Source organism: Zeus faber, assembly GCF_960531495.2.
Source record: "Zeus faber genome assembly, chromosome: 4".
NCBI classification, from domain to species: domain Eukaryota; kingdom Metazoa; phylum Chordata; class Actinopteri; order Zeiformes; family Zeidae; genus Zeus; species Zeus faber.
In genome coordinates, this window is record NC_137191.1 from 28,968,067 (window position 1) to 28,995,812 (window position 27,746).

The window sequence follows — 27,746 nt, forward strand, 5'->3', positions numbered from 1 at the left end:
CAGGGCAGGCGGGCCCTGCAGAGGGTGGTGCATTCAGCTGAACGTACCACTGGAACTACCCTCCCCCCCTTGCAGGAGCTATACACCAGGAGGTGTAGTAGCAGAGCCCGCAGGATCGTGAAGGATCCTCATCACCCCAACAACGGACTGTTCCAGCTGCTGCGGTCAGGCAAGCGCCTCCGTAGTCACACAGCGAGAACAGAGAGACTGAGACAGAGTTTTTTCCCGCAAGCCATTAGAACTGTCAATGCTGACCTCACCAGGGGTCCTAACTGAGCCATGCACTAGGCTCCACTACCTTCTGTACTATATGCAGCATACTGTACCGCATACTGTGTCACTGTTCAGGGTTGTTCGTGATGCCGTATTGCTGCGCCGTACTGTTGTATACTGTGCTGTATTATCCCACAAACACTACCTCACTTCATTCACATGCCACTTCAATGCACATATCTGTATATACATAATTGCCTATTCCATATACATACGCATATTCCCTCTATCTATTCCATTTTATTTCATTTTATTTTATTTTATTCTATATATTTTTATTTTATTCTATAAGTATTTGACTTACTGTATTACGTTTTAGGAATCAGTTAGTTGGTCTATTAGAAAGAAATTTTTCCAATGACATATTGTGTGTAATCACGGTTGCATTACATTTCACTGCATATATGTATGAAAGTATGAATATGTATGTGACGAATAAACCTCTTGAATCTTGAATCTTGAGACTGAACACAATCACTGCACGAACACTGCGTTGAAAAGGAGCATTCCCCCTTGAAGGAGTGCACTGACGTCAAACCAATGCTGGGATGCGTTGTTCCATAACAGATCCCGCGCTTCTGTATGTGTGCGTGTGTGTGTGTGTGTGTGTGTGTGTGTGTGTGTGTGTGTGTGTGTGGGGGGCAAAAGGGGACAAATGGGAAGTTCATATGACTGTCCCCAACAGAAGAGTAATTCATTTCCCTGCGGGTATAAATAAAATCTAACACTCAAATATCACTCGAACTAAACTGCGTCACATCGCCAGGCACGGCGGCCCAACGCCCAACCTGTCCACAGGGGAATGTACAACATTAGTGCTCCGTCTACACTCGTCCATCACACTCGGCAAGACAAAATGACCTATTTTGGCTCGCTACTTATGGTAATGACAGTTACATTAACCGTTGTCCACCTCTTTACTATTGAAAATGTTACATTTGCCTCCAAGCTCAGGGATCAGACAAAGGCAATCAATCTCTTTTAAAGACTACCTTCGAATACAAAGTCACAATCAGTAATATTTTATCCGCTCGTCGCCCGAATTGACCAGGATATAGCGGTGGGGGGGGTTCATAACTGTGGTTGATCAATGCAAGTCAGTCCACAGTTACCTCGCTGCTGAGATTTCAAGCCCTGAAAACACGTCCAGAGTCTCTGCTCAATCCCTGAACTAAGCCGATTATACCGCATAACTGGTTTCATTTTAGTCTGCACAACATGGCAGAACGTTCAGCAACCAAACCACCGGCGTTGGAAAACCCCTCTGCTACGAAGGCTGAGAAGCCTCTAGGAGGAGGAGCGTCACGTTCGGCAACGTTGGTGTAGTTTCTGTGGCTTCCTTGAGGGGGCATTATTTGTCGCCAATTGTCCAATGGTACCGATTGCACCTTAAAAAAAGACAAGGCAATCTAGAAAAAGGAGAAAACCGGACTAACAGCAAAAAAAGCTAAAAAAGTTTATAGCGGTCAGCTAAAAAAAACAAAAACATTTTGACGGCAGTCACTAGACATCAGGCGTAGGTGTCATAGACCTAGGAGATAACTCATTGCTGCGTTTCATTCGTTTTCAGCAAGAACAAGTGCGAGAAAAAGACCATTTGAAAAACTTGGGGGGCGGGGGCAATTAGCGGCTTAGACAGCAATTAGTGGCTTCACCACATTATACAATGTACACCTTGATGGCTGCATCACCCTGCACCCCGCACCCCACCCACCCTGTGCCAGCTGCCCTGCCAATCCACCATGGCCACCTATTTACCATTTCCTGTCCTCCCTGTCGGCTGCATCAACCCAGCACAAGGCGGTTCTGCCCAAAGCAAGTGGGGGGTGTTGTAGGAAGAGGCACGCAATTAGGAATCCCCGCACAGGCTCACTCGCACAGGTGTTTATGTATGTGTGAGCGTGCACGCTTCGTGGATTACTGTGCTGCTGCCGGCATTTGTGGCATTAGTGTGTGTGTGTGTGTGTGTGTGTGTGTGTGTGTGTGGGCGTGTGGGGGGTGCAAGGATCTAATGCAGACGGTAATCAGGCTGTTTGCTGGAAAGACTTGGGCGGTGGTTTAGTTGGATGTAAAGTGAACACAAACACAGACTGACACAGCTCATTAAAACCATGGCTGTCTGGACAGATTTGAAGTGTGTGTGTGTGGGGGGGGGGGGTATGGTTTGTGTGTGTGTGTTGGTTGGGTGGGTGGGGAACTAAAGCCCCCTGCTTCATCACGCCAGCTGATTAAAGTTAAGGATGTGGTTTGTGTGTGTGTGTGTGTTTGCCTACTGGAGTTTCAGTCTTAACCTGTATGTCTGTGTGTGTGTGTGTGTGTGTGTGTGTGTGTGTGTGTGTATTTGCCTACTGAAGTTTCAGTCTCAACCTGTATGTGTGTGTGTGTGTGTGTGTGTGTGTGTGTGTGTGTGTGTGTGTGTGTGTGTGTATTCCCGACGCTGTGCTGCGATAAGATCAACACTCACATCCCCTGCAGTTGATTATTACTCAAGCTTTGTTATTGTTATGGCTTTGGGTTGACGCCTGAGTGAATCTTTCCATCTATTAGACATATTGGGCTTCGCTCCCAGATCATTCCTTAAAATTCCTCTTACTTTGGCTCTCAACAGCGGAACCGAGGAAGAAACCAAAATGGGATTCATTACAACATGCACCGTCGAGGGACGCTGGACGTGCATGCTTCAGGTTTACTAGCCCATGAATACTAATTGTTTCATCTACTGGATGTGCGGGACTGAGAATGGCTCCCAGCGAATGTATCTGTGCAATTCCCCAGGTTGGACTCTCACCCCATGGCGTTTAGCCAACTGCTCCAATGATGGCAAAGACGCCATTGCGGTCCGGCTTGACAACGCTCTTTTGGGTTCCCTTTGCACAAGATAAGTTCATACGGTCATAATCAGAAGCTTATTGCCTGTGCCCATGTAATGGATTGGTACTGCAATGGATTATTCATAAAGAATGAGGCGTATCAGGTAGAAGCCCCTCAGCTCAATGCCTTCGATGCCTTGCATGCTTCCAAGTGCTCGTGCTTTGTGATTGTATCGAATTTCTGACAAGAAAGAAAAGTGATGAACGTCATCCATGCCAAATCTGATTGGCCCGATTGGTTAACCAGTGAACCCCGCCTTCCTACACCTAAAACAAACAGCCCATCTACCCATCTTACAACCAGGTCACAAAAGAAGCAGAACAATCCAACGGAATGTTTCACAGAATAAAATTAACCATTACACTTTGAGCAAGATTCTAATGCAAAACAGGCTGAAAACAGACTTTCCAATAAGAAGGAACCCAATGGATTAGGTCAGCTTCTCCGTGGGTTGGCAAAGGCCAATTCCTATTCCACACCTAGGCTCCCTTCCCATCCCCACGGCGGCTTAAGCGATAAAGAAAATTCATCAAAAAAACAATGTGGTCCAAAATAGAAAGCTGCACCTTGAAGCTTACTGTGCAGGGGGCGGTGGGGAACGGCTGGCTTTTGTTTTAATACCGATTTGATCTCCTCTCCCTAGCAGGTCTCTGAGCAATTTTTTTTTAACAGTCACATCAGGCGGCGCTTTAATCCTCCCGTTCGTTTTGCCGCCGGCAGCGGAAGGTGGAGGGACAATCTTTCAAAATTTGCCTTTGAACACTTGAACAAAGGGTCCTTTCGATCTAATAGGGAAGAGCTTGATCTTCTATTGGGTTCCACAATTTGGTTTGATGAGTTAATTTAGGTAGGAACATGGACGGTGCGTGTTTTCACACTGTCTTTTTGGCTCACTTGTCGTGGAGTGAGTCACGGCGGGGTGCGAGTGAAGCCCAAACGATTCAAGGTTAATGAAAAAAGGTAATTCCTGTTATCCTTGATTCATCTTCGTAGTCACGTTTAACCTGGAAGAATAAATGCCGGTATGAATACTTTAGCTGGCTCGATTTGAATCGGTCGGTCTGTCTGTCTGGCTGGGTGTAATTCTTTCTCACGGCGTCTTGCGGCCCTGCCAATGAGGCAATTTGAGCCTGAATTCCTCCCTTGCCGAGTCACGGTTTGGAAGTCGAGCGGGAGCGGCAGCCAGCAGATCATGACTCAGGTCATCCAGGGGTTCAGTGATGTCAGCGTATTCCCAGGAAAGGGGCGAGTCGGCAAAAGTGAAATGGAGAGCGAGAGAGAGAGAAGGAGAGGATAGAAGGATAAACAGACTGATCTACTGCAGATTGAACAAAGGGAAGATTGTTCCCCTTGATTAATCATTTGAGTCACAAAGGGCACAGCACCTGACAGGTAACTTTGCAGGGACCAAGAACAGCATAACAAAATGTTCAAGTATTTCTTTGAATAATTCAAGGAGAGGTGGGAACATTGCACAGGTCTGATAAGCTTGTCACCGAGGGTGAAGGAGGGGCCGGTTGAGTGAGAAGAATCAAGCGCTGACGCATGGACATCACGATTTTATAGTCAGAGAAAGATGTTCCAAAACTGTGCCAGTCTGCCGAGGCTTGGCCAGTAATTCAACATTGTTTATGGTCTTTCAGCGGCATCGTCATCACATTAAAGACAGTCATATCAGATTATTAGTCCCATCACGGAGGGCTAGACATGAGCACTGGCCTGACAGTGTACTCGCAATGCCTCTTAAGCCAGTTAATGAAGCCTTGAACTGGCCAGTAGAATGCACTCTCTCTCCTACAGCCGGCGTCATCACCGGATGCAAGGAAGCAGGATGTGGAACAAAAATGGCCGACGTCACGGCCGCATGCGTCTCTGCGCAAGTGTGGTCTTTAAACTCGACGGGCGACACTTGAGTTCAATCTGTCCTGACCTTAGTTTTTTTCCCCCGTTCAACATCTACACAAAAGTCCCGCTGGAGATAATACACGGACAGAGAGATAAAGATACTGTGGAAGTGTAGACAGACGGGGAAAGAGAGAGACCTTGCATGGCCCCTTGACTTTCAAATCCAAGCGCGCGCACACACGCACGCAAGCGCAAGCACACACACACCCACGCACGCACACCCCTTGTGACCCTGGGGAATTCAGTGGAAAAAAACAACTAGAAACTAAAAAGGAACTAGCCCTCAACCTTTTTCCATTGACTCCCTTTCTCCTGTTTCTTCCTAGAAGCCTAGAACTGCAAACAGCCTCCAACCTCCCCCAAACACTGTGGTGCTTGCAGAAATGACCCAGTTACGGCGATTTTGGGGGGAGGGGGGCCCCTCTAAGAGTCTCTCTCTCTCTCTCTCTCTCTCTCTCTCTCTCTCTCTCTCTCTCTCTCTCTCTCTCTCTCTCTCTCTCTCTCTCTCTCTCTCTCTCTCTCTCTCTCTCTCTCTCTCTCTCTCTCTCTCTCTCTCTCTCTCTCTCTCTCTCTCTCTCTCTCTCTCTCTCTCTCTCTCTCTCTCTCTCTCTCTCTCTCTCTGAGTAAAGGCCCAGGACAGCCCACTCAATGTGCAGAGTCATGATAAGACCCCCCACACAGACAGACAGACAGACAGACAGACACGCAAGAACGGTGTTGGAAGGCACGACATCAAAACGCCAGCAGATGTAAAAATGATTTTATTTTCCGAGGGCAGGGTAATTCAGGTCAGTTCAGCAATTTGTTTGCAGCAACTTGCAACAAAGACAATGCTCCATAACAGAGGACAAACAAAGGAAAGACAGTGAATGTACGGAAATATCACTTCAGTGCTTCATGTCCCTTTGACATGATCTTGGGAAGCCTCGGACGCTCCGTGCGTGAGTGGCTGACGCCAAAACAGGACGTCGGCCGACAAATAACAAAGCAACAGAAGGCTTCCAGCGTTTGTTTTGTTTTGTTCAAGAACAAGTGAAGTGCATTTAGCCTGCAGTGGAGATAGATGTCAGTACAACGCTGTTACAGCCAAATTGTGCTTTGTCCTGAACCTTTTGGTAACAATACATCAGCAACACAACCTGACATTGTGCTGGGAGGTGAAGAACCCCCTTAAAAAACAAAAATCTGGAGTAGGGTGTGGCGCAGACACAGGATCGGCCCAATTACTTCCACCAAAACTTATGTGGGGTGTGCCTCCTCAACTCCCTCAGTGGGAAAGTCGTTACAAGGCTCCCTTCCTGTAACCGCTAATGCAAGTCATTGCTGCAATTGCAAGATATTGGTGTAAAGCGGCGGTTGAGTGGTTTGAATCCCAACCATCCCGGGAACGACGGCATGGGACACCGGCTGCGGGTATGACTCTCCTGCGCTTCACCCCTGCTTCCCTCGATCAACTCTTTAAAAAAGTGTTAAGGGCCAAAGGGAAAAGTCTGTGGGTCCGTTTGGCAGCTCTCAGTTATGAATGGGCCTCATTGTGAGAATCTGAAGTGAAGGGCCATCGCAGTTGAATGTTGAATAAACCCTCTTGGATTAATAAGGGTATATGACAAAAAAAAAAAAAAAAAAATCTCCCGATGCAATTTAAATGGGCCGTAAATAGGACCCCCACCAACTCCTCACCCCAAACCCCAAAACTGGTGGACCGAGTATAACAATTTGGATCTGAGAGCAAGCAGTTAATACATCACCAGCAATTCCCCACAATAAAGCTTCCAACTGTCCTGTTTTTTTGTTATGTTTGTTTGTTTTGATAATGCATGGGCCTGCTCCTGTTCTGAGTGGGAATTGTCCTTCATTGGATTTGGCGTCCCCCGCGTTCCCTTGCTTAAGAAGTGAACTTTGAAGGGGTGACTGTCAATCCGTGGTATCCATGGGATGCCGTTATGCTGCAAACCTACCTCCATCACATTACAATAAACCAGGCTATCGGGGAGGAAAAACCAGGGCGATAATTAAAGTTAGAATTATTTTTAATTAAATTAAAAAGCTGCTAAGGGGCTTGTTCGTGTCAAGACAAACAAAAAAAAACTGTTGGTGACAAATTCCAGGTTGTCAGATTGCAGAGAAAAGGGGGCCTGTGGAAGAACCATGAGTCCTGTCCTGACATGCACCCAATCAGGCACTGTGAACTTTCGTGTATCCCATCCCTTTAATGAGCTGTGGTTGTATCAGAGAGAGAGAGAGAAAGAAAGCTAAAAGCACAAGCAATGTGTGTGTGTGTGTGAGGGAGAGAGAGAGAGAGAAAGAAAGCTAAAAGCACAAGCAATGTGTGTGTGTGGAGAGAGAGAGAGAGAGAGAGAGAGAGAGAGAGAGAGGATTAAAAAAAATACAGACAGAAAACAACGAGGAAATAGCTCTTGTGTTGCAAGATCAAAATTGCAAGGCTGCGGTTGATTCATCAGTCCCAGACACGCTTTCACACAGTGAGTGCTATCCGTAGGTAATCGTAACAAGGACAGTTGCACGTGATTGTGAGCCCCCCCCCCCCCAAAAAAAAAAGTATGATTTCGCCATGAAATGAATAAACAAATAAACAGTTGAAAAAAACAACAACAACAACAACAACTCACCTCCTCCACTGAGAGCGGCATGCATATCCTGTACTCTTTGAGTAGCATCTTGCCTCGGTGCGATCCGTGTGTCAAAAGCGCGGCGATAGTAAGGAAATCGGTGGTGCGGTGGCGGTGGGGTGGAGTGGGGGCGGGGGCGGGGGTGGGGGCGGCTGGGGGGGCGTCAAAATGGGAAATGCATGTGGATCGAAAAAGAGTTTCAGGGTCTCGAAACGAGCGTCCAAAGTGGGCGGGCTGTCCAAACTGCTGCAAGTGCAGTTTCCCCAACAAATAGTACAAATACTACTACCACTACAAAAAATATATATTATTGTTATTGTTATTATTATTATTATTATTATTAATGATAATAATAATAGTAATAATAATAATAATAATAATAAATAATAAAAAAATGACCGAACAAATCCCCCCCAAAAACTGCGATTTCCCCGGTGATCCCCAGGATGGAGTGTGCGGGGTGTGCGGGGTGTGTGTGTGTGTGGGATCAGGACGTGAAGGCTCCGCGCTCCGACCTCCTCCTCCTCCTCCTCCTCCTCCTCCTCCGCTGCTGCTCCCGCCGCTGTCACAACACGGAGGCTCCGCGCTGCGCGCCGCTCGCCGTGGGGGGTTCGGCTGCTTTGAGGGATCGGGTTGTCGGCGAGTCAGAGATGGATCGAGAAAGGATTCGACGAACGACGGACGAGTCGCGGGAGACTGGGATTCGTTTCGCGCCGTCGCGAACTAAAATATGTATGACGTTGGAATGCTGGGCGTCAGTGGGTCACATTCGAAAGGAATGTGGTCTTTTTTTGGTCTGTTTGTTTGACCTCGGACATTCGTTTCGTTGGAGGTGAGTGTTGTCCGTGTGTGAGTGGAAGACGGAACTGTCGCTCTCCCGACTCCTGCGCCGTAGCGACTCCCGACGCCCGACTCGTTTCAAAGATCCGTTCGTAGGGAACGAACCGTCCCTGAGTCGGAGAGACCCCCCCCCCCGCCCCGCCCCCCGCCCGCCCCGCCCCCCCTTTCACCGCAGCACGGAAACACGCGCTGCACCACGAGGACAGGAAGCGGCGCGAGACCCTTCAGACTCCGCTGTTGTCCCTCCCTTCCCTCCCTTCCTCCCTCTCTTCCTCCCTCCCTTCCCTTCCCTTCCCTTCCCTTCCTTCCTTCCTTCCTTCCTTCCCTCCCTCCCTTCCTCCCTCCCTTCCCTTCCTTCCTTCCTTCCCTCCCTCCCTTCCCTTCCCTTCCTTCCCTCCCTTCCCTTCCTTCCTCCCTTCCTTCCCTCCCTTCCTTCCTCCCTTCCCTCCCTCCCTCCCTCCCTTCCTTCCCTCCTTCCCTTCCCGCCTCCCTCCCTTCCTTCCTCCCTTCCCTTCCTTCCTCCCTCCCTTCCCTTCCTTCCTCCCTTCCTTCCTTCCTCCCTCCCTTCATTCCCTCCCTTCCCTGTTTCTATTTCCTCAATGCCTCCTCTCTCTTTCTATCTCTGCTTCTATATCCCCAATTCCATTTTAAGCGCGCTCTCTTAACTCTGGCAACTACCAGCATCTTTTTTTTAATGTCTTTTTTTTCTCTCTCTCTCGTTCTACTGCTCTGTATATCTATCTATTCATGTATCTCTCGATATCGTCTCTCTATCTCCTACAATCTCTTCCACGGTGGAATTAAATTAAATGAGCTTCACGTACGGACGTACGCACACACACACACACACACACACACACACACACACACATTTTGATAACGCCTATTCTACAGCATTGGAGCAAATGACAAAAATGCCCTTTCAGCAGAAATGTTAAAACATGAGACTGGTATGGATCGCAATTAGTGTGAAATAATAGAATTACATGAGCTCATTACATTTGAGTATCCTTTCCGACATGTTGGTCCCTGTGATATTTGTTTGCCAAATGTAAAACATTTCTGTTACAATAAATACATAAAAGTGATGTTCCTATACACTATTATATATCATAGATCATACACATACAAATACAAATTCAGAAAAATGGACAAAAAAAATCGACTTCCATAGCATCGAAAAAATAAAAAGTAAACAGCAGCTAAAATAAATAAAATCAACACCTTAAAACAAAAGCCTTTCCAAGAACTTCACGCACTTTAAATGCTACTTTAAATATAAATAGGGCAAATTGAAGCCTATTGAAGAAATGCTGTATATTCCCCGCCAGGCCAGCGAGGTTATTGTTCTCTGAAATCTGAAATATTTTGGTTTTCATAGGAGGGGCATAATCCCCAGCCAGGACATAATGGCGACCTGAGCCTTTCCGTACAACGTCTGCTTTGATTAGAAAGAGGATTGGAGGCCTTATCTGCACGTGTAGCTCAGACCAATCATCGCAATCAAATCCGTAAGCCTTTGAAAAATGCACCATAATCCCAGATAAAATGGCAACAGCTTTTTAAAACTGCGCCTAACCGTCCACCAGAGGATCCTCTTTGCTTGTATTTGATACCGATTGTGCTCAAGTTCAAATTTTTCTCCTCTTAATTTGGCTTGGCTGTAGGTCGTAATCACTTTCATATTTAAGTCCCTGGTTAGTTCATCGAAGGCAGTGATTCTCACCCTCAACGTGAGGCCATATGGACCGCATCTGACAACACTGTTTTCTCTGGAACCCCAATCTGAGAAGACCTGTATTGTACAAAATCCCATACGTGTCTATTTTAAAGTTAGGGAGATAACGGTGAAACAATGACCAAAACAGCCATTATTTTACATTTTCTAATGGCGTTAACGTGAAGTTCAACTGTTAATCATTATGTTGGGGACCCCAACGGAACCCCTTGAAAGACCCCTGCGGGGTCCCCGGACCCCCGCTCCATGCCGGTGAACCATGCACTGATCTAAGCCGTGCTACATTTCCAGCTTTCAAGGGTGAATACAATGGGGGGATAAATGTCATTTCGGTTCAGGGCTTTGAGACCATCTCTGCTTCGAGCAGGAAAATCACTGACCTACATTAGCTTCGTCTGTGAGGGCAATGAAGCCTAATAAAACACTGATCTGTCTGGAAGATGGATCGCGCTGCAAATATTAAAGCGACCCCTCATGGGGAACTTGCGTTATTGCAGTGTTCATTCAAGGTTCTCATGGCGTTCTTTCATTGACAAACGCTACTTCATTCATCGTTTTAGAAGCCCCTAAACGCTGGTTTCAGGTGCATATATTATATTACGCCAACCCATTTTTGTTGTTTTAAATCCCCGAGTAGTTTCAATATGGTGTACTATTTTTGATTAAATATATTCGCTTCCGTACCTTTTTGACTCTTTGAATTCTCCAAAGTGGAGACAACTGAATGATAATGCAATGTATTCTAGTAATCCAACCTCCTTTAAAATAAACGTAAAGAAATACACAGGGATGTTCTGATGTTTGATCAATCCGTCTGTCTGTCTGTCTGTCTGTCTGTCTGTCTGTCTGTCTATCTATCTATCTGTCTGTCTGGCTGTCTGTCTGTCTGTCTATCTATCTATCTACCTACCTACCTGTCTGTCTGTCTGTCTGGGAGGGGGCAGGTGTGTTCGGATCTGTATTAGATCTAAATATTAAATCTAAATCTAAATGTTGAATCGAATGCTAAATGTTAAATGTAAAATCCAAATGTTGAATCTAAATCTAAACATTTAATATACATCTAAATGTTAAATATAATTGTGTCGCTGAATCTGAAGCTAAATGTTCGGAAAATATGGAAAGAGTCCACACTCCTTGCACGCACAACCACACTGTGCTGCGTATAGTGTACTGTGGTAGACACGGGGAATGTACACAGGGTAGAGCGGGATTTGATTCCCCGTGTGTGAACAACTGATATTTAATCATGGCCCTTTTTTCAAACTTGATAATAAAATCTTGATTCGTGAAAGTGAATATTTTCTGACAGTAATTACATGGACAGTTGAATAAAATGGATAAAGAAAGACAGCCAACCCTGATCACTTTGGTTGTTTTTCTTCATCCATTTTGTTCTTCTGTTTTTGCGTTGTTGGCCAATTTGTCTTTCAGTTCAGTCCAATTTGCCCTTGGTTTTCGTCTGATCGCAATTATCCATGTGTGGCAAAAAATAAATAGAAATCTGTGCATCCTGCAGATATAGTCGCGATTGGACTCCAACTAAAGGAATATAAGATACAAACTCTTAAGCATACGAAGTAACAAAGTGACAGGTATTATGTTATCACTATTAACCTTTATGTTTGAAAAAAGTTACAGTATTACCAGAAGACAATTGGATTAAACACAGTGCAGAATATTAAATACATATATACTTCATATACTATACTTCATACTTCAAGGCTTACGGATTTGACACACCAGAGTAAGTTATAATAAAGTTCGCAGAGTAAGTAAGCAGAATTTATCTACATTCCAGAGATGTCCATGTATCCAATCTTCCTGAATTATAATAATGTAACAATAACCATAATCAATTAAATAATACAAGGAACATGTATTTATTGTGTATGTGTTTTGAAATATTTTCATTCTTTTTGTGTTTTTTGGTGTCGCCCACTGCACACAATTGATTTAATTATATATCCTCTACAATTGAAGTCAGTTAAACCACATACCTCAGTTTATTCATTTATAGGTTTATGTAATACATTATTATTGTGAAGGCGGTTTTCTGTTGATCTACAAAGTGCCCTCAAATAATTATGTTTCCCAAAATGGATCAATGATCGTGATCAATAATCGTGATCGCGTTGACTAAAATAATCGCGATGATCATTCCAGCCATAATCATGCAGCCCCACTTCAGAATGATAACCGCCGTCATACCATAGTTACCGCAGAATTACATGGCAACCCGGCCGGAATGAATGAGCCTCTGCCGTCACATAGCACAGAGCACACCCCTCCATTCAACTTTAACGGAGGGCCGACGAACCCGGCCCCCGCGTGTGAGTGCCTGCAGCTATATTTTTATTATCATTATTGCAGGGAAGGTTTCAGTCGGGGTCCTTTCCGGGGCCCTTCAGGCGCCCGCGACACCTCTTCAACGTCGTCTTCTGATTGGCCGGCCTCTCGCTAGCCGTTTGCACCTTCCGTTTGACAAGCAACATTGTGCGACGCCTCGCACACACGCAGCGACAGACGACAACGACGCCGCAGCTCGCCTCGACTTTTCAATGACAAACATGTCCGACGAACGAGCGGAAAGATCCGACGGGAAGATCGTCAAGATGGAGGTCGACTACAGCTCCACTGTGGACCAGCGTCTCCCGGAATGCGAGAAAATGGCAAAGGTACGTTCGCTGGAGCGAAGGCCGGCGCCGGCTGAGTCATGGTGGACTGTGCTAGCATGATGCGGGTGACTCAACTGCCTGGGCGACATTGTGAAACGCTCGTTGGGGCTGTAGATAATTCCCGACATTTGTTTTTTTTCACCCATATTAACTACTCCACAGCCCGAACCAAGTATTTTATGACCGTTAGCACGCCAATAGCTTTAGCCGGCAGCCAGTTTACAAGGTAGCTGTCGTGTCTACATCACGGGGTCTTAAATCGTCTTCTTGGAGATTTCTAAAAAAAACAAACAAACCATGAATTTCTCCAAAGAGCGTGTCCTTTTAAAAGCAACCAAATCGACTTGCATGTGAATTGTGACACAAGCGTTTTCATCAAAAACACCTTCCTACCTGTCCAAATAACCTGGGGGGTCCTGGGGCACCTGAGAAAACGCCCATTCTAGATGAATCCGACCCAATTTGTATTTGCCTGCGGAGAATAAGACAAGAAATCAGTGGAAAAGGGTAATGGGTAGATTTATTCCACAGACCTCGCTTTCTGACTCGAAGGCAGCTGATAATACAACGAATCGATTTATAATCCACCGTATTCCTCCCAAATTGGACAGTGCCCCACAAGTGTAGGGCGTGAAAGAGATCATCTATCTGAGAAATGTCTCTCATTTTGTTAAAAATGTACCTTTACAAAGTATGACATGTCATGCTCTGATGCCTGCAGACACCCAGTATCAGCATGCGGAGTATATTTTATCATTGGTGTCTGAACTCGGTGAGTTACCGTCATGGTTGTGATGTGTATGTTGTTCATCTCTTTCAGGAGGGGAAGCTCCAGGAGGCTGTGGAGAGCTTGCTATCATTGGAGAAACAAACTAGGACGGTCAGTGCTTGTGCGTTGTTCTTAAGGAAAATGAAGTGGAGTTATTAAGTCGACTGTTCCACTATGGGATTTCAGACCGTTTTTGCTCAGGTTCCTTAAGAAGAATGGGATGGAAATAGGGAAACTGTATTAACTTAGTAAACTTAAAGCAGTAATTTATCATAATTTATACCCATACCGATAACTTATCCTGTGCATAGAATTTGATATATTGTGTATATTCTTTATATATATTTGACCAGAGTTTCAGTTTGGAAAAAAGTGGTTGTGGTCCACCACGTCCTGGAAGTTTTCAATGTTCCGGACAATTGGGAGAAATTCCAGTCAAACATTGTCTGTGTTTATTGAGCTTAAAACAGTTGCTAGGCAGGCTGTTAGTCAAGGCATGTTGATTTATGATATTTTGTTGAAAAGTAGGCTTCTTTTGCTTATATATTATATTCCAAATAAAATAAGTCCCTTCAATAGACTCGTGTGCATAATGCTATTTAAAAAAAAATAATAAATATTACATGAGCCTAGGTTTGTTGAGGCAACATGTAAACACAAAGAACTTCCTTCAGCTTTAGGCCTACATATGCTCAGATAAAATAAAACAGAATAAAAACTATAAACTCTAAACAAAATTACATGTAGGCCTATTTGGCTCTTAAAAGTTTTATCACGGCGTGCTGCTGCTGACTTGTAATCAAACAATTGCCATATGCTTTTCGCAGATAAAATTGAATAAAAAACTCTTTGAAATAAACAATTACATGTAGGCCAGTTGTAATGTAAGTAAGAAGTGAACAAGAAGGAACAAGTGCAGCTGCTTTCATCAACATTTGACTTAAATAACATTTAGATAAAATCAAAAATGAACTCAATATGGAAAGCCATAATCAAAATAAATAATAAAGTTTGTTGTGTGTGTTGCCTGTCTTTAGTGGCACATCTCGTCAACATATTTTACTAGGGCTGCCCCCGACGAGATTTTCCTTGTCTAGATTTTCCTAATCGACTATTAGTCATCAGTTCGACTAATCGTCCCACATTTATAATATTAATTTACTATTTAAATATATGTTTTTGGGGCATCAGAAAATGGTTGGAGTTCCAGGACTGAAAAATAATTTTATAAATAACATTGTTAACACTGTGCTACATTACAGATCAATACAAAACCTAATAACCAGCCTTGAAAATATAAATAAAATGTACAAGTGCTGCATGTACGAAGCGAGCCGCTTTTTAATTACACCAGTTAAACATGACATGGGTTAAACTTTTTAGGCCCTATTATTATTTTGTTAATGAATACATTTAAATAACATATTGACATAATTTGCACTGGAATGTGGCGCACGGAAGAGCTTTTTCCCTGTATCGGCGTCCCCTCCTTAGAGAGCCCTTATTAGGCTTATTTCCCTGGGCCGCAGACTCGGTTACTCACTGCTCCTTCCCGGATCCTGGCCCACCTCCACCCGATCCGTAGGGACATTCGTTTAAAATACGATTTGGTTATTGAAGAATGTGATTAATGGTTTTAATGGCACTTGTAATTTATGCAATATTTTTTACAATACATGCTTTAAACATCAGGAAATTAGTTGTAAGGAACATCCCTATTCTGAATGTGTCGAAACAACCAGCAAAGTAACTGAACATTTTGTTAATTTATCAGTAAGTTCAAGTTCAAGAGATTATTTGTCACATACATATACATGCAACACAATTACTTAGAACCAGCCTTTAAAACATACATTTAATTTAATAGCGCTGTATGACTTGCATGCATGAAGCGAGCCGCCTGTTATCAAAAGTTAAAATTATTGTTCTGAATGTGTCGGAACAAGCAGCAAGGTAACTGAATATTTATTTTTGTTCAAATTTGTTTCAAATTAAAAGCCCTCTTGAGTTTCATATACAGGTACAGCCATATAGGTTTTAAGGTTAATTTTGACAAGTTTCAGCTCCTGGATGGAGTTTTGTTTTTCCTGTGACCAACTGACCAATGAAAAACTTAGTGGTCTAAGACAGACATTGATAAAAGGTTTTTTTTTTTTTTTTTTTTTTTTTAATCTGCCAGCTAACATCCGGGCATTGAAACGATGTAAATGCAGTGTACAGTGTTCTGAAACTGGAGTTGGGAGGGCGAGAGCAGGCAATGGCTTTCTCCCTCTCTGCTCTGAGCTGTCGAGTAACCACTGGTTATAGGGTCTTACTTCCCCGCTCTAAGGTCCCGTACAGAGACTTTGAGGGGAAGGTGCTAAAAAAAAAAAGAGAAGGCACATGGACCCCCAGCTCCAGTTCTAGGTATTTTGCTGCTGTGGGCAAATGGAGTAGCACAGCGGAGCCGCTTTGCGCACATTGCAGGTGCGAGGTTCATGAGGTGTTCCTCATGAATATATCTTGACAGACAATCCGCTACCTCGAAGCCCATTCATGCTTAAAAAAACAAACAGGCCTGATAAAAAGGACACCATGGGGCAGGTGCTCGGGGTACTGCCCCCCGCAAGTACCCGCGCGCTCTATATGCAAATGCTGTGATTATAATTTAGCAATATATTATATAAGGCACCGTGCCTCTTTTTATTTTGGATCGATTTGTTTTCGTTTGTTTTGTTTTTTCGTTACGCGTGTCTGGACACAGGTCTCCCTGTTGCCTTCAAACTTTATTTTGTAAAAACTGGGTGTTTTTGTGTCAATACTTTACTTGTAAATAATAATTCCTGCACATCTGGTATGGCATACGCATTTCCCACATTACATCAAATTCCATGCGCGCGCGAACCCTCCTGCACTATGCACGCACCCCGATTCCCCGTTGAAATGTTATCCCTGTGCATTTTGTATGCTTCTATCTGTTTTGTCCTGTTATTGTAATGCACACTGACCAAAAAAAAAAACGACTGCTTGACTTGATAAATCTAGGTAGACTGACAACTGATGATTCCACTCGTTGACTTTTGGGGGCAGCCCTAGACTTAAACAACCCCAGTCGAATACCGGTAATTACCTGATAACGGAAACTCTGTATTTAAGTATTTCTTTGTCTTTTTTGTCCATTTTTATTTAACTTTTACATTACCTCTTGATTTAATTGTATTTTATTTTTGTTATTTAAAATAAAAGTGTTGTTTTTTCTTTTTCAATGCTAATTGTCTGCAGTAACGCACCAATTTTCACTACGACAAATTCCCCTTACGTGTAAATGCACATGGCGCAATAAGTTAATTCTGATATAATGAGAATGAAACAATTTCGGGACACTGTCTGGTCATGGTTCTACTTTGGGATTGAACCTGTTCCACAACCCACTCAAAATGCACAGTCCAGTCAAGTGCTGAACTTGGCGTGTATAGGTTTGACTATGATTAAAGCATGGCGCTACAATTTTGATTGCTATCAACTATTTCGTAGGTCTGCTCTCCATTATCGTACAAAGTGGAGAACCTATCTATCTATGCAACCTTAAACCTCCCTTCTCATAAATAATTCTCAGATTTAATTTAGGCTTCTATTCTTTAGTGAATGCAATTCATGTCTTGGATACTTGCTATCAATTTTTTTTGGTTAATTGTACTGTATATTCAATTTCCAATTCCATCTCGCCTTGTAGTTTACTGTTAATTGCCATTTTTTTCTCTTGTTTGCTGTTTAAATTTGAGGTTTATTCGATCCTTATTTTGTCAATTTCTAGGTTTGTCTTTAGTATTTTTCGTTGGGTTTAGTGTACAGTGCCAAATTTATATTATTCATTATTTACCTTTTAGTTCATTTAATTTAAGCATTTTTTGGTTTACTTTTAGGTTTATATTGCAAATGTATCCATTTGCAGCTTAGTGTTTAGGATTTATGTATGTTGCTTATTTTTGTAGGTAATTTTTTATCTGTCTATCTTTTAAATTGACGGGTGGTGTAATATTATCCATGATAGCCCTCAGATTGTATTTGGATATCATGTCAGCTTTTTTACAGCCCATCAACTTGATTTCAAATCTGTTCAATAGTGATCAACCACTCCCAATACAATAAAAAAAGCCTCCCAAATGAATCTGGGAAAAAAACCCACCTGGACTGTAAAGCGAGTTTTGTATTTTTAAGTTTCTGATCTCGTACTGCTGTGCTATTGTCTCCGGCTCAGGCGTCGGACATGTTATCCACCTCCAGAATCCTGGTGGCTGTGGTCCAGATGTGTCACGAGGCCAAGGACTGGGACGCCTTGAACGAAAACATCATGCTGCTCTCGAAAAGGAGGAGTCAACTCAAGCAGGTCTGACTCTTAATTTGTTGACGTTTTCTGACTTGCTGACCCATCTATCATTTAATGTTGGGATAGTTTCCCAGGCTCCTTGCGATTTACCCCGAATCTCCGAATTTTTTTTGGACTTGTGGTTTTTCCGTGTCCCGCCAGGCTGTTGCCAAAATGGTGCAAGAATGTTACAAGTACGTGGATGCAGTGACCGATCTGACCATCAAGCTGAGACTCATCGACACGCTCCGCACCGTGACGGCCGGAAAGGTGCGTTGCCTTGGGTTTCAGATAAAATCATTTTTCACAATGTTTTTATTTTCATTCCATCCGAGTTAGAAGATGGGAAAGGGAAACCTGAGTCATCCACACATTCTATAAATATGAAACAGAAAAATTAGAAATATAATTCAAATATTTTTAGATTTGTTTGTATAATTATCTATTATGTTATTATTATTCGCAAATTCACTAATGCGTGTGTAAAGGGAAAAAAAAAAAAAAGTTTCCCCAAGTCATTTCATTTGAGACCCCTAATCTAAAGATATTAGATTAAGATATTTCCCCCTTTTACCCCCACTTCCTCGATTGTTTTGTTCTCTACTTTGCATTTCCCTACCGCCTTCCACAATCCGCCACTAAGCAGTTTTTATTTATTTATTTTAAACTTTCCCCCTCAGATTTATGTAGAGATCGAGCGGGCCCGGCTGACCAAAACGCTGGCTAATATCAAGGAGCAGAGCGGCGACGTCAAAGAAGCTGCGTCCATCCTCCAGGAGCTGCAGGTAGGAGAGATTCTTAATCCTTGCAATTTGGATCCTGCAACACAAAAGCTAATTTCCATAGGTTTTCTTTTCTCGAGTGGAATTAGAAAAAGTTATATTTTTTTATTTTTACTTCCTTTTCATTTTTTTTTTTACTTTTTTTTTTTTTTACATTTGGACAATTAAGAATTGGTAGTGAGTTCAACAGGGAATGCAAATCTGATGCACCTGCGTAGGTGTGATAAATACCACTGGTTATGAATGCTTCATATCGCAGGGGTATGACCCACTACAAAGGAGCTACCGAACACCTTTTAATGAGTACATTACAGGCATCTGTTTGACGACCGTTTGGCCTTACGACCAGCTCTAATACCGCGGCGTGCGCACTGTGCGTGCATCTCATTGCATCACTTTTTAAATACTATATATGCTTTATACACTATACATCTCATCACGCATCACCGTTCTCAATCTGTCTCGTTCCTGCAGTCTGCTCTTTGTGTATAGTTGCCTATTATAAATTTCACATTTTCTTCTATTTTATTATTATAAAAAAAATTCTGACTTTTAAGGTTTTGTTTTTTTTTTTTTTTTTATGCTTTAAATTGTTCTGTAGGAACACCATTCCTCACCATGACAAATTCCTTGTGTGTAATTGCGGAATACACTAATTCTGATACTGATTCTTGATGCAATAAATAAACCAGAACTGGGAAGACCTTGTGGAGAGTATATACAGTATATATTTTACAAGTATATATTTTAGAAGGCGGTGGACTCAAGCTCCGGAATGTTTTCTGAACATTCATCCTTAAGCGGCTGGTGGGGGGGGGGCTAATACGGTACTTTGTCAGTTGTCGTCGTCGTCATCCTCAGTACAACCCCTCATCTCTCCGCAGGTGGAGACGTATGGCTCCATGGAGCGCAAGGAGAAGGTAGAGTTCATCTTGGAGCAGATGAGGCTGTGCATCGCCGTCAAGGACTACATCCGCACGCAAATTATCAGCAAGAAGATCAACACCAAGTTCTTCCAGGATGACGGCACCGAGGTAACGCTTAGTCTTGTTCAATGCTGATGTACCTATGGCCCACATTGTTGGTAACATTGATGGGGTTCTCACCAGGTCCTTGAAGTGCTTGAATTTTGTCCCTCAAATATAAGTACTGGAATACCTTGAAAATAGCCCTTATTGGGCTGAAGTGCTTGAAAAGTCCTTGAAAAAAAACACGATCCTTGAGAACCTGTGATATTCCCCCTGGTTTTGTTATTCATATCGTAATATAAAGCCTCTTTCCCACTTGCATCGAAAGCCATAAATCTACCGGCAATATTCCATATTTGGATCATGTGGGAATGGGATCTGGTCTTGGTGTTCCGTAAAAGTTGTTCTGTTAATCTCCCCACTGACCTAGTATCATTTCCGAGAAAATGCCGGTAATCGAAGCGGTGGGAATAAATAGGGGTGAATCCGAGGAGGGAGGGGGGGGGAGGAGGAGGAGGAGGAGGAGGAGGGGGAGGGGGAGAGAGAGAGAGAGAGAGAGAGCAAGGAAGCAGCTGGTACCGGTATATCGATAGTGTGGAAATGAGTACTGAAACCATTAAAATATTCAGAAATTATAGGTATAGAAAAATCGATATTTTTGACAACACTTCCCTGCAGACATTTTTTGTTTATCGACCTCGGGAGTCGATAAACGGTGAGCGGTCAATGCTGATTATCTTAAAATGCGCAAATATTGGCCCAATTAATGATAAATACCAACACATTAACTTCAAGAACTGACTGTTCACTTGCTGCCTCATATATCCCACCCCTTGAAGGGTGCCATTGGAACGAGATGAGTATTGTTATTCACTTCACCTGTCAGTGGTTTTAATGTTGTGGCTGATCGGTGTAAATAGACAATGAGATTATGCGATGCGAGGGTGCGGCATTAGCCGACACCAACTCGGCACTAGTGTCCATTCGAGGCTAGGTACAGGCAAGGGTCGCCAGTCCTCTTGCCCGGCCTGTGACCCCTGGCAAGGGAGCCCCCTCACTTGCCTAAGGTGGACCCCCAGACTAGTGGAGGGAACGAGTTGTCTTACTTCTCCATTCTAGTTCAGCTCCTGCCAAACTAGCCACTGCCGGAGTTGTTCTACATTTTTTTTAGTGGTGGTCCTTACTGATATTATATGGGGGAAACCCCATGTGAGCACGGGGAGAACATGCATAGTCCTTGAAAATGAAAAAATTGTCCTTGAAAGTCCTTCAGTTTCATTTTGTAGTACCAGAATGAGCCCTTTATTGACAAAGCAGAATTTCATTTTTTAAAAGTTTGTATTTTTCGCACTAGGCATTCTCGTGGGAAATTGCGTCCGAGGAACACTTAAGGTGGTTCCAGAATGGAGATGAAATAAGGAGACTGTACAAACTGTGTGTTCGTTCCCAGGAATCGAAGCTGAAGTACTACAACCTGATGATCCAGGTAGACCAGCACGAAGGCTCCTACCTCTCCATCTGCAAACACTACCGCGCCATCTACGACACCCCCTGTATCCTTGAGGACAACACCAAGTGGCAGCAGGTGATCTCTCACGAGATGAATCGATTATTACTGATAATATGAACTTTATAGTTTAAAATAAAAAGATGGATAGATACTTTATTCATCCCTGGAGGGAAAATTGCCATGTCCCTGCAACTCTAATCAATAACAGCAAAGTAGCAAACAAGAGAGGGGAGAAAAAAAAAAAAAAAAAAAATATATATATATATATATATATATATATATATATATATATATATATATATATATATATATATATATATATATATATATATATATATATATATATATATATATATTAAAAAAAAAAGAAACCTCAAAGTTAACTGTACACAATAAAATAGGGTGGTAATGTAGGATGTATTAACAACTTCACACTTCTGGTTGTTGTACATATGTATTTTATATTTTTTTAATGGAAGAGTTGCAGAAATAAATACAGAGACAGAAATGTTTTATGCTTTTTTTTTTTTCTCGCTCTCTTTTAAATATTCACTTAATGTTTTGTTTTTTTTATATTAGAACAAACACTACTATGCTACATAATGAAGTCAAATATACTTGAACCCTCAAAGTCCTTCTTATCTTTGTGGGCTTTTGTACAACCAGCAAGATTGTGGTTTTTTTTTTTTTTTTTTTTTTTTTTATTGTGGTTTTTTTTTGCGAAAGATTTGTTTGAAAATTTGAACATGAGAACAACACTAAATGCTACATAATTAAGTCTAATATACTTGTCATTGTTAGAGCCTCAATGGTCTTTACATATTACTCCCATTCAAAGGATCGCTTGATGGAACACCCTACCTCCTCCCCCAAAACCTCTTTTTAGAGACTTTGATAACTTTGAAGAGACTTGGCTTTCATAACATTTTATTAATCCCTGGAGGGTTATTCAAATTTAAACCGGGATAAGAAATTACACATATGTACACCATCTATCTACACAAAGTTAACATTAAGTAGTGACTAGGAAGCCTAATATGTGCAGATAGAAGTTAGGCAAACATAAGTACCAGTTACTGTATTGCAGCATTACTAATAAAAGTGGCGTACAGTAATATAATTTATGTAATAATCATAATTGTTTTATTTTCGCCAGGTACGTTTACATATACTAGGAATTCCTTCTGGTGAGATGTGGTGCACTTCAGTGCAAACCATCAGCCTTAAAAAAAAATAAAGCTTAACAATCAGGGGAAAATAAAAGAATCAGAATAATACTAAAATGAAATAGGATAAAAAATCGAATCTAACCTCAAATATATCGAAATTATCCAATAAATTGTTGGATATTTAAGATATACAAATGCGATTCTATGCACTGGATAAAATATTGTTATGGGTATAGGTTAAAAATGTTAAAAGTGGCAGTTTGGGTTCTGTTGAGACTTATTTCCCTGTCACTTCATCAAGGTTTCTTGCTCTGCAAAAGAGAGCTAAATAAAACTGGAGAAATTAGTTACACATTCTGGGGGTGAGGTTGCTCTTGTTGTGCTACTTCAACATCACTTTACCAACATGTCCTGCATTGATTTCTATATACAGTGGTACCTTGAGTTACGAGCGCACTAACATACGAGTTTTCCGAGTTACAAGCCGTCGTTCCGTCTATTTTTTTGTATTAATTTGCGCGCAAAAAAGTGAGTTAGGAGGAGCGAGCTTCAGGTACCGCCGCTGGTTGGCGTGGCGAGCAAATGCAGCCAGTATCCTGCGTCTCACTCCTTCTCTTCACGTGGTTACCTGAGTGTGGAAGCATCACTTTTGTGTTTTGTGCTGGCATTATGTGCTTTTTGTGCAGTTATTTTGCTCCAAATAAATTTTGAGTCATGGGTCCGAAAAAAGTAAGCGCTGAGAAGAAGAAGCGGATGATGTCCATTGACTTAAAGCGCAAAATAATAGAAAAACATGAGCGAGGTGTGCGTGTGATGGAATTGGCGAGGCAGTACGAGCGTTGTCCTTCTACGATATGTACCATACTGAAGCAGAAGGAGACGATAAAGGGTATTACGCCAGCCAAGTGTGTTAAAATAATGTCTAAGCTGCGGATCGCTGTCCATGAAAAGATGTAGAATCTACTGTTGGTGTGGTTGACGGAGAAGCAGCTCGCAGGAGATAGCGTGACGGAGGGTATCATCTGCGAGAAGGCCAAAATGATCTACACATTCTCTTTTATTATGTTTTATTATGTTATACAATATTTGTTATTTATAAATACATTTTTCTTATTTAAAAACACGTAACAGAAAAAAAATGGGGTTGTTTTTTGGGGGCTGAAACGGATTAATGGCATTTCAATTAATTTCAATGGGGAAAATTGATTTGCTATACGAGCAGATTGAATTACGAGCTCTGTCATGGAACGAATTAAACTCGTAAGTCAAAGTGCCACTGTAGTCACCTTTATTAACAAAAAAAAAAACCCCTTCCATACTGGCCATCATCCAAAACAGAATGTATGTTCCATCCCATCTCTGGGATGGGGTCAGGTTTGTTTGTAGTTTGTCATGAAAGCACCGTCTGAATAATGGTTATGTTTGTATTCCAGGCTCTGAAGAGCGTGATCCTCTACGTGATCCTCTCCCCGTATGACAACGAGCAGTCGGACCTCGTTCACAGAATCAACACGGACAAGAAACTGGAAGAAATCCCCAAATACAAGTAAGAAACTCTGTCGACCTCTTATTGGACTGGCTTTTGGTCCGTCTGCCCTTTTTAACTTTGAATGTCTTGATTTGTGTTTTGTATACTTGTAGTAATTTGTCTTTCTTGGGTTCTCCTCTGCCCAGGGAGCTCCTGAAGCAGTTTACCACCATGGAGCTGATGCGCTGGGTGTCGCTGGTCGAGGACTACGGCAAGGAGCTGAGGGAGGGCTCTGCCGACAGCCCCGCCACCGACGTCTTCTCCTACTCTGAGGACGGTGAGAAGCGGTGGAAGGACCTGAAGAACAGGGTGGTGGAGCACGTAAGTCCATTGAGGGGGGCATGGTGTGAGTTCAGAATATTCATTCGAGTGTACTTTGCAATATCCATTAACCAATACAAAAATAGTGGATTTTTATTCCTGTAATAGTGCCATGGGTGATTTTTGGTTTATTTATTGCCGGTCATATTTTACCAGTTTAACACAATAATCCAATATTCCATTTACCTTTATACAGATCACCTATTTAAACTATTTAGAAAGAATAGCGGCCTGTAAAGATCGGTGGCCGATCGATCGGCACACCCTTACATACAACAATATTAATTCGTTTCTGTTCCATCATACAAATTAATATAACGCATGATGACTCTGATACTGAGGATTATTCAAAGATTGAAAAATAGTGAATGTACAGTAATGATAAAAATAAACCATAAACCTAACATAAACAAAAAGTATATTACTATAACCTTCTGATGGACAATGTGTATGTAAACCTAGAATTAACAAAAACAAATAAGCCTAGAAATAAGCAAGGAGAAAAGACGATGCACCATTCCACCACTCCATTCCCTTAATATAAATGTGAAATATCCCCCAAACTCACTTGGTCTTTGTCTTCTCATTCGTTTTTGTATGTATGTTTTTAAATGTGTCTTTCTAACATGTCTGCCCTGTCCTCCAGAACATCAGAATAATGGCCAAGTACTACACCAGCATAACCATGAAGAGGATGGCTGGACTCCTCGATCTCTCAGTCGATGTAAGCGCTCTTCTACAAATCCCTTTGTTCGTTGAAACGGTTTGGCACTGAGCAGTTGAAAGGAGCAGGTTAGGTGATTTGTGGTTCAGTAAAAAAAAGAAAATCTGCAATATTTCTTTCTTCATAAAGTGAAGATGGAAACAAAATTATTGCGATACCATGCATTTATAGTTTTTATTTTGTAAAAGTGGGGAGTTCCCGCTATGCAGTGGTTAGAACCTACAAAAAGTGTCCAAGGAAGGACAACTGATGAACCAGCGACGGTGTCACGGGCGTCCAAGGCTCATTGATGTGCGTGGGGAGTGAAGGCTAGCCTGTCTGGTCCAATCCCACAGAACTGTAGCAGCTACTGTTGCACAACTTGCTGAAAAGGTTAATGCTGCTATGATAGAAAGGTGTCAGAACACACAGTGCATCACAGCTTGCTGTGTATGGGGCTGCGTAGCCACAGACCGGTCAGTTGTCCATGCTGACCCCTGTCCACCACAGAAAGCACCTACAATGGGCACATGAGGATCAGAACTGGACCATGGAGCAATGGAAGAAGGTGGCCTGGTCTGATGAATCATGTTTTCTTCTACATCATGTGGATGGCCGGGGTTAGGGTCTGATCTGATCGAGCATCTGTGAGATGTGCTGGAGCAACAAGCCTGATCCATGGGGGCCCCACCTCACAACTTACAGGACTTAAAGGATCTGCTGCTAATGTCTTGGTGCCAGATAACACAGGACACCTTCAGAGGTCTTGTGGAGTCCATGTCTTGGCGGTATGAGGGGGAACGACACAATATTAGCGGTGGTTGTGACTGATCAGTGTCTGTATGTATGTATGTATGTATGTATGTAAAATAGTGCTTGAAAGTCCTTGAATTTCATTTTATGATGCCAGAATGAACCCTGTATCTATGGTTTACTTTCCGAGTCTAAAATCCCTTTCAAATACATGTCGTCTGCCCCCCCCCCACCCCACCCCACCCCACCCTTCAGGAATCGGAGGAGTTTCTTTCCACGCTGGTGGTGAACAAGACAATCTATGCCAAGGTGGACCGCCTGGCCGGCATCATCAACTTCCAGCGGCCCAAGGACCCCAACGACCTGCTCAACGACTGGTCCCACAAGCTCAACTCGCTGATGTCGCTGGTCAACAAGACCACGCACCTCATTGCCAAGGAGGAGATGATCCACAACCTGCAGTGAAAGACCACCTCCAGACCCTCAACCGTTCTGTCTTTTTTTGTATTTGTCAAATGTTTTCTTCTTCTTTTTTTTTTTTCCTGAACACACAATATGGTAACGGACTTACTGGCAACACATATACACCCCTCCCCTCCCCCAACACCACCACTACCATCACAACGTTTTTTACTGGAAATGATGACCTTGAACCCATAAAAACTTTGACTGACCTGCCCCTTTTTACTGACAACTCTTCTCCCCAAAATATATATATATTTTTTTTTTTCCTCTCCCTCTATTTCGCCGCAAGACAAAATGTCATAGTTGAGCCTTTGCGCAACTTGTTGTAACAAAGTTTTTGGCAAGAAAAGCTTTTTTTTTTTTTTTTTTTGTATTTTTTTTTTTATGTGTACTCTGCAATGTAAACATTAAACTCCTCACAAGTGACTGTTTTTTCCTCCCTTTTATATGTTGAATAAGTCTTGTAAAATGACCATGGTCAATATTTGGCAGCTTGGGGCATTTATACCCTAATAAAGCACCAACCATGCGTTTATGTAACGTAGGGTATTGATTGGAAAGCATTTTAGAATCTGAATATTGAGATCAGTAATTGAGAATGCCTCATTACCTGGCCGTATGAAAGACTCCAAACAGGTGGAATTAAAAAATAGTTTCATTACAATTGGCTCATATTAAGGACAATGCTGCTGTTTGCCATTGAGCAATGCCTTTTCAGTTTCAATGACATGTTAAAGGGAAAACCAGTTCACCTTTTTTTTTTTGTGCAAATAGTCCTCGACTGGTACAGTGAACGCAGTGAATCAAGGGTCGGGGCCGACGGTATTCCTGGTTTTATATGTCGGTGACATGTGACGGCAGAAGCAAAAATGGGAACCAGCGAGATGGTGGTTATCAGGCAAACCATCCCATATTACTGTACGAGTGCGACTTCAGCGGCCACATCGCGCTTTCAGAGGAGAGCAGAGCACTGCAGGAGACATGTCCACGGTGTGTGTGTGTGTGGGGGGGGGGGGGGAGGCGTGGCATCGCGACACTGTCCCTTTGTTTGTAAACAACAAAACTAAAGTGTCCGAGCTGCGCTCACACCGGAGCCGATCATCGACGATTGGTCCAGAACGGCACCACGTTCGGTCCCTGCAGCTCCTGTTTCTCCCTTTAACCCCTGGTGTGACAAGAAGCCTCCCGTGTTTGACACCGCGCGTCCCCCCAAATCCCCGACCCCCGCGCCCACGTCATAATAACAACCCTAACAACAACAACAACAACAACAACAACAACAGTAACCTCGGAGGGTTCCGGGCTCCCTCGTCCGGTCCCCGCGCGCACGCGTACCACGCGCGCGTATCCCCTCAACCTTCAGAGGAGCGTTTCCCACAATGCTCCGCGGCGGGCTGACAAGTGGATCCAAGATGGCGTAGAAAGTAAAGCTCGGTAAGTGGAGACTTCCCCCTTTTTCGCTCCTTTCCAGTTGTCGTTTTTCGAGCCAGGCGCCCGG

At 42.9% G+C, this 27,746-nt stretch overlaps 2 protein-coding genes across 2 annotated transcripts in view; one reads left to right on the forward strand and one right to left on the reverse strand.

The window, feature by feature from the left end:
- LOC307229232 (cytoplasmic phosphatidylinositol transfer protein 1-like) overlaps nucleotides 1-7,782 on the reverse strand; it is an 83,295-nt gene extending 75,513 nt beyond the window's left edge. The window contains exon 1 of the mRNA XM_079999179.1: nucleotides 7,680-7,782. Within this exon, the coding sequence (XP_079855305.1) occupies nucleotides 7,680-7,727 (48 nt within the window). The 5' untranslated portion in view covers nucleotides 7,728-7,782. The remainder of the gene's footprint in view (nucleotides 1-7,679) is intronic.
- Nucleotides 7,783-12,751: 4,969 nt separating this feature from the next.
- Nucleotides 12,752-26,674, forward strand: psmd12 (proteasome 26S subunit, non-ATPase 12). Its single transcript, XM_079999879.1, has 11 exons — nucleotides 12,752-12,935; nucleotides 13,756-13,815; nucleotides 17,942-18,070; nucleotides 18,212-18,319; nucleotides 18,730-18,834; nucleotides 19,716-19,865; nucleotides 21,250-21,384; nucleotides 23,912-24,024; nucleotides 24,153-24,327; nucleotides 24,974-25,051; nucleotides 26,039-26,674. Exons 1-11 carry the CDS (start codon nucleotides 12,819-12,821, stop codon nucleotides 26,246-26,248), a joined length of 1,380 nt encoding a protein of 459 aa, XP_079856005.1. The 5' UTR covers nucleotides 12,752-12,818; the 3' UTR covers nucleotides 26,249-26,674.
- Nucleotides 26,675-27,746: the final 1,072 nt, after the last annotated feature.

What these genes read in the sequence shown, in the direction of transcription:
- psmd12 (XM_079999879.1), top strand. Translation starts at nt 12,819, where the DNA reads ATGACAAACATGTCCGACGAACGAGCGGAAAGATCCGACGGGAAGATC. An exon ending in GCACCGTGACGGCCGGAAAG is followed by an intron (nt 18,320 to 18,729) that starts GTGCGTTGCCTT and finishes TTTCCCCCTCAG; the next exon opens with ATTTATGTAGAGATCGAGCG. An exon ending in TCCAGGATGACGGCACCGAG is followed by an intron (nt 19,866 to 21,249) that starts GTAACGCTTAGT and finishes GTTCGTTCCCAG; the next exon opens with GAATCGAAGCTGAAGTACTA.